The sequence below is a fragment of the Phoenix dactylifera genome, chromosome 1, assembly GCF_009389715.1.
Source record: "Phoenix dactylifera cultivar Barhee BC4 chromosome 1, palm_55x_up_171113_PBpolish2nd_filt_p, whole genome shotgun sequence".
Classification (NCBI taxonomy): Eukaryota; Viridiplantae; Streptophyta; class Magnoliopsida; order Arecales; family Arecaceae; genus Phoenix; species Phoenix dactylifera.
In genome coordinates, this window is record NC_052392.1 from 33,815,716 (window position 1) to 33,826,947 (window position 11,232).

At 36.9% G+C, this 11,232-nt stretch overlaps 1 protein-coding gene across 2 annotated transcripts; it reads right to left on the reverse strand.

The window, feature by feature from the left end:
- Window positions 1-51: 51 nt before the first annotated feature.
- Window positions 52-2,151, reverse strand: LOC103710949 (histidine-containing phosphotransfer protein 1). 2 transcript variants are annotated; one of them, XM_008796883.3, is made up of 7 exons: window positions 1,716-2,151; window positions 1,500-1,616; window positions 1,283-1,413; window positions 1,084-1,152; window positions 710-781; window positions 462-534; window positions 52-361 (listed from the first exon to the last, which is right to left on the reverse strand). In XM_008796883.3, exons 2-7 carry the CDS (start codon window positions 1,557-1,559, stop codon window positions 311-313), a joined length of 456 nt encoding a protein of 151 aa, XP_008795105.1. In that variant the 5' UTR covers window positions 1,560-1,616; window positions 1,716-2,151; the 3' UTR covers window positions 52-310. The 2 variants fall into 2 exon arrangements, with proteins under 2 accessions (XP_008795105.1, XP_017699246.1); XM_017843757.3 differs by having other exon boundaries at window positions 1,500-1,611; window positions 1,716-2,026.
- Between the last annotated feature and the right edge of the window lie 9,081 nt (window positions 2,152-11,232).

Here is an 11,232-nt window from a genome sequence, read left to right on the forward strand (position 1 = left end):
ATTCGAAACATGGAAACTAACTCGACATGCAGGGGGTAAGGAATGTAGAAGCAGCAAATCAATCAAGCATGATGCATTTAATACTGATGCTTAAATCAGTCTTACACTATCATTCCGGTAATCCAGGATACTATGAAACAGTCTTACATCATCCACAAAGTAAAGGAATGGTGGCATCTTTCAACTGTACCAAGCACAAATCTTTAAAAGTAGTTAGAAACAAAACAGATAGCAAAAGCTCAACAAATAAAGAACATGGACTCGTTTTCCTAAGACATCTTTAAACTCCTTGACAAGTGCCAGACAGCCTCTACTGCATAGTTGGAATTGACCCCCCAGCTGCCAAAATCTGCTTCTCCAGCTATAATTCATTAAAGAGAAAAGGTGTAAACAAACTTTAGTGGAATGGTTGTAGGCTAGTAGAGGTGAAAAAATGAGTTCCGTGAAAGTTTGTTCCATACCCTGAATAGATCTTCAAGATTGCTTTTTACAAGGCAGTACTCTTGCTTAACTTGCTGCAAACATCTGATACATCTGCACAAAGCTCGGCTTGTTTAGAAGAAATAGGATTACTTCAGGGGAAACTACTTTGATGGTGGATGAAATTAGCCATGGCCTTAATTGTCTCCTTTTGGAGCAAAGGCCTTGAATTGGTTTTAATTTCAATAAATGGTGGCAGAAATGAAAACGAAAACATGAATCCACTTACCCGTCCCTGTTGTTCTCCTCGCAGCAGCTGCGGAAGGCAATACAGACATCTTTAATCCTCTGAGCTCCTATGCTGTTCAAACAAAACTCTGATTACAACTTGATACCAAATAAATATATGAAAACAAACATAGCAAAAAGAAACCACATAGTGTTGTCATCCGCTACAAAGTGGATTCAGATCAAATAGAATACGGGTTCCCAGTTAGGTTAAAATTACTCAGGTCATCAAATTTCTGATAACTATAAAAACAATCAAGATAACAAATAGGATCATAGTCCACCAATCGAAGAAAACGTTCAATTGAGGGAAGGCGATTAGGTTCCCAGCTAGTCTTTACTTTCACAAAAGAAAGATGGGGATGATGTGCATACCTGGCGCTGCTGCCCTTGAACTGGTGGACATGAGCATCAACTATCTTGAAATCCACAATCTGATGATCTCTTCAGAGATGGATGTACAGAGAGAGACACAATTAAAAATAACAGTAAAAAGTAAAAGACTACCACCAAAAACAAACAAAAAAAGAAATGTAAAGAAAAGACAAAAGAGGGTTTAGATCAGATCACTCACAGGATCCTGCTCAGTTCATTGAGAAGTTTTTCAGAATCTTGGAAGAAAAGAGACACCACTTCATGAACAAAGTTAGGGTTACTCTCATCCTGCAGTTGCTGAAGCTGTATGAACTGGTTGTCCAGAATCCCCTTTTCATCACCAGAAAAACCACATCAATATACCCTCATATATAACCCAGAGACACCCCGATAAAAAAAGAAAGATGTCTTCATACCTGCTGAAATAGGGTTGTTGTGAGATCAATGAATCTTCTCTGCAAGTGAGCCACCTCCATGCTGTCTCTTTAGCTCTCTACACCAAGCTTCTCACAGAGGTGAAGGCTTCACCTATACTAGAAGGAAGAGAAGAGGAACACCAAGGAAAGACATTTCTAAGAGTTAAATAGAGAGAAAAAAAAGGTGAACTTTTAAGGAAAATTTATTGCTCTTACATAAAGCCTTTCATGCTTGCTAGTTTTGAGAGCCGCCATAAATTTTTATAGATTCCTGCAATGAATCAGCTTTCCTTTTTTAACTCCCATTCACTGTCTCCCGACATCTCCTCCTCCTTATAGCCTTTACCACCTTCTATATATGACCTCTCTCTCTCTCTCTCTCTGGTTTACAGATAGGTGATGCTGTGGTCACCTCAGAGCATCCCACCCACACCAGGGTAGACCCAATGATTGGCTAAGTTATTTTGAGAGAGAAGATGCTTTCCTTTTGGCTCTCAAGCCTCTTTCTTTTTTATTCTGCCTTGCGAGCCTTCGAACACAAGTTCCTGCCTGGCTTTTTTTTATCGCTGCTCCTGATGAAAAAACTTACCATGGTGGTTCCACTGCTGGTGCTGTCATCTTCGGTGATGTTGGTTGAACGATTGGTTTCTTAAGTCTAAATCTTACGAATGTGTTACATACTTGTCCGAGGTGACATAGAACTTGTATGTATCAAGCAGCATTCTTTGACCATTAGCCAAGGACACATGAATCAGACAATTCAATTTTTTTTTTCAAAAACCGATTTAGTTAATATTGTACTACTTTCAATTATTTTCTGTGATTTGCTGTACTTTTTTAACTTTACAGATTCTAGTTTTTGGATAAATAGAACTAGCATCTTTGCTTTCCTGTATACTAGCGAGCAATGGCAGCAAAAAAAATTATTATATTCAAATATATGAAATAATAAATGTTAACAAATACTATAATTATTGACCAATATCAACCCTAGGTTTTAGAGGAATTTTTTTTTTTTATAATTTCTGTAAAAGACGATAGCAGGAGAGTAGCCGTGAAAACTAAGTTTAGATTTGGCGAAGAATGGAATAACTATAAGTCGAATGGAGTGCTTAACAAATTCTAGAACTCCATGGTAGTTTTCTCTTTTTCTTTCTCTTCTCAAACAATCCTTCTCTTCCCCTCGCTGTTGAGTTGCCGAAAGTCTCCCACCTACTGTCATCCCTCCACCGAAGCCTGGAGCCTACCATTGCCATCGTCTGTCGATTACTAGTACTCTTGTCCTCACCCGCCCCCCACCCCTATTATTGTTGCCACTATCTTTCGCAGTGCCACCCTCCCTATCACAAGGGTGAGGGAAAGCAATAGTGAGAGAAGGAGAGAGAGAGAAGGGATAGTGATAGTGGCGATGGTTCCTGACGTTGAGGAATATGCACACGTGCACGAAAGAGAAAAAGGAGGAATAGAATGGTGGTGGTGGTGGTGATCTTCGTGGTAGAGAAGGGGAGAAATAGGAAAGGGCCATGCCCCTCCTTTCTCCAAGCTATGCTTGGCTAGACGGGCGGCCATGCCTACGAGGAGGAGGTGGGTATCATAAGGAATAGAGAGGGCTCATGATGTGCACCTCTCTCCTTGGTTGGTGAGGCATGACGAGGAGTATACAGGGTCGGTGAGGTGTATGCCTTCCTCTCCGTATTTCGCATTCCTAACAGGAAGTGGGTGATGTACAGGATATGCGATACATGTGACACGTGACGTACTGATTTTCTGACACATGGCACATGATGGGGAGATCTGAACTTCTCTTTGATACATACGTATATATAAGGAAAATTATTAGATATATCCATCCAAACTTCAATCTAAAATCCTCACATATTTTGCACCACATAAAGTGATACAAGTCTGAATAACCACTACATCATCCGATCATGAAGATTGATAGCTATCGGACTGAGCATGGTGTACATCACACAAAACATGCCATGTATGGCATGTAGCACCTATCCTGTTTGATAACCATCCATATCCGTGATTGGATGATGTGGTGGCCATCCAAGGCTATACTACTCTCTATAGTGCAAATCACTCACCGCAAAGGATCTATACAAACTTCCAATAAGAGGTGCTATAGTAAGCTACTAATTATCTATACTTAGAGCCTCTCTGCTGGACAACTTTGTGCTCCATGTCTACTTTACTTGTAGAGATTTCTCAAGTTTCAAACATACAATGATTAACATAAACTACCATCTCCTTCATGCAATATCCCATCTAACTTTATTAGATTGTCTTGCATGTCACAATTTTTCTGAGCCTCAATTGCCATAAATATTATACAAATATTTCTAGCAGGCTGTAAATTCTAGTAGAAGCCTTACTATGTTTATTTTTTCACTTAATTTGTTTTTCAAACTTTTCAACCAAGTTTTGCATCATTTTTCTTGAGATATTTCCTTCATGATTCCAATTTAGCATATAATTTAATTCTCATGTTATTGTTGAATTATGATTTTTTGCAATTAACCTACACCTGGAGCATGCACATGAAAACTTACTTCTCTTGCCACAAATAAATTAAAAACTTATTACCACTCCTTTATGCATATTCTTTTATTTTAGTATGGCCAAATTAAATTGTTTGTAGTTTCTCTATCCAAATCCAATAAAAAGGCTTTAGATTGTCTTCTAAATCTTTCCATTAGTTATTAAAGAAAGAAAATCTTGTACATGGTTGCCACTACATTTTCTTTTTTCTCTATTTTGTCACCCTTCTATATAACATTGCAATATAGCTTTGAGCTTAATATCAAGATAGCTCTTCTAGTGTCCTACACCTAAATTTATCAAAAAAAGGATTTTAGGACTTTTTTGATAATTATTTAGCGATTCCTTATCTTCGTTATATAGTTGAATGAGTAGATATATATAAATCAATTTCTAACATTATACAATTTTTCTTAATTAAAATGATTTTGCATTTGCCTTACTACTCTTATTTAAATTAATTTTAATTTTTCTCACTAGTGCGGCTTTATGGATAGAGTTTTGTAACTCTTTAGGAGTTTCAGCCAAGTTCGAACTTATGCTCCTCAACTGATATTTTTTCTAATTTCAATGTTTTTTATTTTATTTCATATATTTCAAAGTAATCTCTAATTGGATCCTTGATACTAAAGCAAAACATTAGATTTGCAATGATGGTTCCATTAGATCTATGAGTCATTTGATGCCATCATTAATTAATTCTAGAATTATGTTTTCATCCATATATGTGCATGCATCGATAAAGTTTTATGTTTAAGAATACTTGATATGATTCATAACTTTTTTGATCATTGAGATTAAGATGCTAAATAGATTTTCTACTCAACGGATTGATGATTATGAAATAACACAAAATGTTTGGTAACAATTGCTTTTTCTAGAAATATGATAGACATGTTCTATCATCTAGAATCAAAACTTGGAAACCTCTCTATCCATAGGCAAAGATAAGAGCGGTGCCAACCTGTTAAGTTAAAGCTGCTTGTAAGATGTCTAACAATAGTTTTCTAGTCAATATTTTTTTATTTAAAATAGAGGGAGTTACTTCAATATGTGGGAATGCAAATCCATCTCTTGGATTTTAATCTTAGGATAGATACATGATACGAACAAATTGTTAATATTCAAATTCACCCATAATAGGGTTTTATTATCAAGTAGGTTCGAGACTTTCAATAGATTCAACAATCTATTGTTAATTACCTCTTCTAGAATAGAAAACATCCAACTAAGAGATTTTAGATATGTGCTAGCTAAGATTGAATATAATAAGTATATTAAACTAAATATAACTTTATTGTATCATTTTGATTAGGTTATCATGCTTTGAGCTTAAGTTAGACATAATTTTTAATCCAACAAATCTGGATTAGAATTGAATTCATATTACATTCCGTGAATTCTTCTTAATATTTTAAAATTTCATTGTCAATGTTGGAAACAATTGTCATAGTTGGTATGTTTAGTTTGATATATATAATTTTTCATTTGGTTTGCATAAATTTATTAATGTAGTTCTTGTAATTCACAAGGATAATATTAATTTCAAGGAATAGAACCATGTATTCAAAGAATAATATCCTTCATACTTAAAGAAAATTTTATATATTCAACTTCCATAAAAATTTTAGAATCATCCTCCTTAACTTCCAACAAATATATGAATTTACATTTTATTAGTTTTTGAATAAATTATCCTATTACAATTTTTCTAAAATTTCACTTGAATACGAGTTTAAAAATTCTTAGACGAACAAAAATGAAATTTTACTCTAAAATTTACGTGATAGTTTTATTTCAATTCAAGTTACTTATGTAGATACTCCGGCATAAAACAGAATTCTTCTTAGAATTTTGAACAAGGATCACGTGAAGATAAAGCAAAATTTAAATAATACTTTATTCAATAGAGCTATTCTCTTGTATAAGAAATTTCATTTTAGAATTTTAAGTCCTCTTTCACAAATCGAGAGGTGCTCCTATGTGTCGTCCATTATTGAGTTCCTGCGCTTTCTGGAGGTTCCGGGGTCAGGGCCTGGGGTGGAGGAGAGAGGGACTCGTATTGCCTACCTGGCCTACCACTGTTGATTGGATAGGAATGCACGAGTCTTTGAGGGTCGCAGCTCGCCCCCGTGGGCAGTGGTGGCCAGGGCATTACTACATGCGGAGGAGTTCTTTAGCTCTGCGGTAAGTTCACCTACCAGGTTGGCTGGGGACATCTGGGGTACCCCTTCTGCTCTTGCAGCGTCCAGATATGTTTTCGTATCCTGGGTGCCCCCACCTTCTGGCTTTCTGAAGGTGAATTTCGATGATAGTATGGCTGCTGATGGGAGAGGCGAAGGTGTTAGCTTCATCATTTGAGATTATGATTCCAGACTAGTGGCGACGGGAGGCCAGCGGATCTTCGATTCATCGGTGGTGTGTGCTGAGCGCCGAGCTGCCTAGGAGGACATATCCTATGCGAGATGGACACTTGCTGCAGAACAGATCATTCTTGAGGGCGACTCGGTCACTATGATTGATTGGATTAGGGGTCGGGGTCGTGCAGGTGAGGGCAGGCCGCTGCTTTTGGACATTCGCAGACTCCTACAGGCGTGTGGCACCTATTAGGCTACACATGTCTACAAGGAAGCGAACTGTGCAACTGATTGGGTCGCTTTCTATGCGGCTCACCATTCTGAAGGCTTTGTTTGAAAGAGGGCGACATAGTGCCGGAGTCTCTTTCTGTTTTGTTGTTTTCGGATTTTGTTGGCCATATCCACACCCGTAGGGTGTGAGCCATCGTTGTACCAAAAAAAAAAAAAAGGAGGTGCTCCTATGTTAAAATAAAATTCAAGTCTCAGAAAAATTGAAGTATCACGTCACTTATAGAGTACTACTTCTGTATAAGAAATTTCCAGCAAAATAGAATTTCTTTTTAGAATGAGATTGAAATCTCACTAAATATTGAAGCAATGCATTATAATAAAATTGATATCTTATGAGATTTTATCATATTTTATATATGGAGAAATTCTCCTACATTATAATAAAACCAGAGTCTCAAAAGAAATGAAGTAGCACTTATGGAGCAGCGCTCCTGTATAAAAAGTTTTCATTACAATGTTTTGTTTTTGGAGTAAGAACAAAGTCTCATTAATCATCAAAGCACTGTCTCATTATGACTGGTGATTCTAAATGAAAAATATCCATGAGAGTGGATTTTTTTATTAATATTATATTTAGAGTCGCACTTCAAACTGTAGGGTTGCTTCATTGAAACTCTATAAACATGGATGCCTTTTGGTAGGATCTTTGAAAGAAAGGAGCAGAATGTGGTATGGAATATTATTTTTTCCTTACTAACAAAGTCTCAGAGATTGAAATCTTACCAAATATGGATGCAATGCTTCAATATGGAGCAGTTCTCCCATATGAATATCTCCATTGGAATGGAGTTTTTACATTAAAATCATATTCAAAATCTCACAACAAATTGAAGCATTGCTTCGTTGTTTGTGAGACTCTATAAACATAGCTCCTTTTGTTGGAGTTTTATAAACCGTAACTTTGATCATGATCTATAAATATATACTTATATGCATAAATGTGCATGTATTCAAGTAGGCCTTGTTTGGTTCTTGAATATGTTTAATCAGAATGTATGACAACTTTATTCAAAAAAAGTATTTATGTCTCATTGTTTAAATTAAAGTATTCACTGTTACCCCCATATATTGAGCAGTCTTAACCAATTAAAGCTAAGTAAGTACCAAAACAATGTTTTACAATTTTTAATATTCCCAAAGTACCTTCACTATTTGAACTTTATTCAAGTGCGTGAGATATTTGTCTAGTTGAATAAACCCAAATAAAGGTAAAAGGTGAACTTTATTTAGGTTTATTCAGGAACCAAATAAAGCCGAACTAACCCTTTCTCACCACCCCCAAATTAGCTAACCATTAGTTGAAGTTATCCAATATTGACTTGACATTCAAAGGGCTAGCGGGATAGGCTATGAAAAAAGTGAAAAACTAAACGAAGAGAAGAGAGAGTTGTCGTGGTCAACTTCTCTCCATGAAATAAAATTAATTAGGTTAGCCTACCTCTCATGGCATTGATCGATTAAACTTATCACGACATTCTCGGTTCTTGTTTGGTTGGTTAAATTGCTAACCATCACCTAATCAACAATAACTAGCATCCAAACACCTAGATATTTATGAATGTATATGTGTATTTATATATGTCATGTGATTGTACATATGTATGCATATGGATATGTATTTATTTCTCTCTTTTCCATCGAGATGGGATAACATGCTTGTGACCGCATTGGATAATTACACGGGCATGCCACTGGCATGAGATAGCTGGAAAGAAACGTAAGGAAAATAAATAGTAGAGCCTTGACCTTCAAGTAAAAGACAATTAGGAATAGACATGAGTTCTTGAAATAATAAAATGACAAACAAAAACTTGGTATATACTAATAAGAGGGAACATAACACATTAAATCATATCCATCATGCCCAAATTAGATGCTTGCCAAGCTATACACATATGGTACATTAAAATATATAATATATCTAATATAATATCCTAATATATATATATAGCTGCTGAATACGATTAAGGGGACAATGAGTGAGTCGAGCAGAAGAGGCGCATGCTTTACTCCACTCCGTAGGGGTCATGGTAAACGGACGAGACAAAGTTGCCTTAGTCGACACAGGGTATCGCACAAGTTTCAAACTCCGATAAGCATGATTGCTGCGTCTTTTCTCTCTGGTGTTGGATCGCCTACTAACTATTGCGCTACGACAAGAACTGAAACTGCCTCTGGATTTGCTGCTGTTGTTGGTGCTGTATCCACTAATGATGATTCTACTGCTGCTGCTTCATTGAAGTACCTATATATATATATATATATATATATATATATATATATATATATATATATATATATATATATATATATATATATATATATATATATATATATATATATATATATTATAAAACAGAGGCTCTTCGTTGACCTGCCATCTGTACTGATGCTATCTTGTTAAAACAAAGTTTATTTCCATATAAAAACCCTGATTCGGCCCCAGCACAAACAACTTAGCGGAGTGGACTCCCAAAAGCGGATGGTTTTGTTCCGGTCCTCTAATGTGTTTTAATTTTTTTTCTTCCAACGACTGGAAGCTACATCGGAGCTCCATGATTTGGACCGTTCGATCAGTGGGGCTCCTTTGACTAATTGGACACTTATGGAGTACCATGGCAAGTTCGTTGATTGTCCGAGTTGTATGGTCCACAAATTCCGCCGAGATTCATTGTTAACCTTTTCCCTATCCCTACGCCATTCAACACGGTGAAGCAAAATGTGCTTTCCATTAATCGATGTGCCCTTTGGATTTCCTTAATCTCTCATTTAAGACCTTTTACAGTAATTTACTTCTACGTGGAACGCATTTAGAAGCCTTCATGAGGTGGGTAATTATTTGGAAAAGGAGAATGTTAAAGGAGGCCAGTGGAGTCAAACATGTGGCTTAAGGGGCCGTTGCCACATAACCCTTTTTTTTTTTTGTGTTCGCTGCCTCCAACCTAATCATGGAAAAGAAAGTGGGCCCGTTGACAATAACAGCCCTATGCGGTTACCGACATTAGAAATTAATGGCGCTCCGTTTTGGGTTTTGATGGGAACATATTTGGAGCTCAAATAATTAGAAAAAAAATATGGCATCTAATTCTAAATTATTTAATGACATAGTTTACAGTTACAATTCCACCGTAGCATGTTTGCCATATCCGGATCGAGTTAAGAGCGGTCAGACAGAACGGGCTAAATAGGCTGATTGAAGCATTAAGCGCTGGACTCTTCAGCTGGGTGGTTTACAAGAAGTCCACTTGCTGAAGGATTTTCGATGGTAGACTTTCTGATGCTAAGTTAAAACAACGAGATAATAGTATGGAAGGGAGATATTTTAGTAAAGTAACAACTTTGTGAACAGGGTAGCGTATTGCGTGTATATCGCATACCCGAGCTCCTCTAAGTTGCTCCCTTTATAAGCCAGTTTATCGTTACTTGGGCCGACGTGGAGTGCAATGATGGCTACGCAGTGGTCGGTAGTATAGCCGTGGTATAGGTTCTAGTCTACGAGAGCGATAGTGTGCTAGTAGAGCGCAGAATGTGATGCCATCATGACTGCGGACTATTAAGGCTATTGGTTGTTGGGGCTGTCAACTATTGTCGATGCATGCCGATTGTTCTCCACGGTTGGCGACTCCTCGCTTGGAGTCAAAATCGTTTGCCTTGATTTCGTCCAAGGACAGGAAGGTCGGGGTGTCTAGTATTTCTCCCATCACTTGCCTTCCACTTCCGAGGCTGAGCAGTACTCTGGTTTGGGCGATGAAAGTTGAGCAGTTACTTCGATTGAAGGTGAGACCTTCGTGTAATCTTTCACTTTGGCTGCTGACTCTTAGTCTACTTTTCATCATGCCCATGTGGTCAGGGAGACAGAGCGGCTGGTTGAGAGGTTCACAAAGCGTATTTCGACACACAGGGGCAGATGGAAAGTGGTCTTTGAGTGGGCTGAGCTGTTTGAGAAGTACTCTTAGAATCTATTCTTAGAACCTAACAACTTTCATGGTAGCGAGAACTTCCAAAAATGAAGGATTTATTGCTAACACGAACAGTTCCTCCTCGAGGAAATCGAATCCCACGTAATGTATTAAGATTGAAAATAGTCAACACACAAAAAAAATATCTAAGCTTCTGTTCCATTTGTTAAGCGACACCATGCTTTTCCTTTCAATATTCTTCTATTTTTATGTTCATTACTTACCTAATCACATCATGATTATTTGCAGATTGACCTCGTTGGGACGTAACCACTTTCTGGGTAGGGAGCACTTTCAAAAATAAAGGATTTGTTGCTCCTCATGTTAATAATAGTTCCAGCTCAAGAACATCAAGTCTTAGGTAATGTATTAACAATGTAAGTTATTTATCCATAAATAAAATATTTGTTGCTCCTCCTGCTACCAACAACTCCTATTCAAGCAAAATCAAACCCCAGGTAGTGTATTAACAATATTGTAAATCATTTGTCCATGTAATTTGAAATGTGGTATGCCAAGCAATGCGATAGCAATGCATGCTTTAATTAAATTTTTACTTTAGATATATTCATATGTAAC

What these genes read in the sequence shown, in the direction of transcription:
- LOC103710949 (XM_008796883.3), bottom strand. Translation starts at nt 1,559, where the DNA reads ATGGAGGTGGCTCACTTGCAGAGAAGATTCATTGATCTCACAACAACC. An exon ending in AATGAACTGAGCAGGATCCT is followed by an intron (nt 1,153 to 1,282) that starts GTGAGTGATCTG and finishes CCATCTCTGAAG; the next exon opens with AGATCATCAGATTGTGGATT. An exon ending in GAGGAGAACAACAGGGACGG is followed by an intron (nt 535 to 709) that starts GTAAGTGGATTC and finishes AGCTTTGTGCAG; the next exon opens with ATGTATCAGATGTTTGCAGC.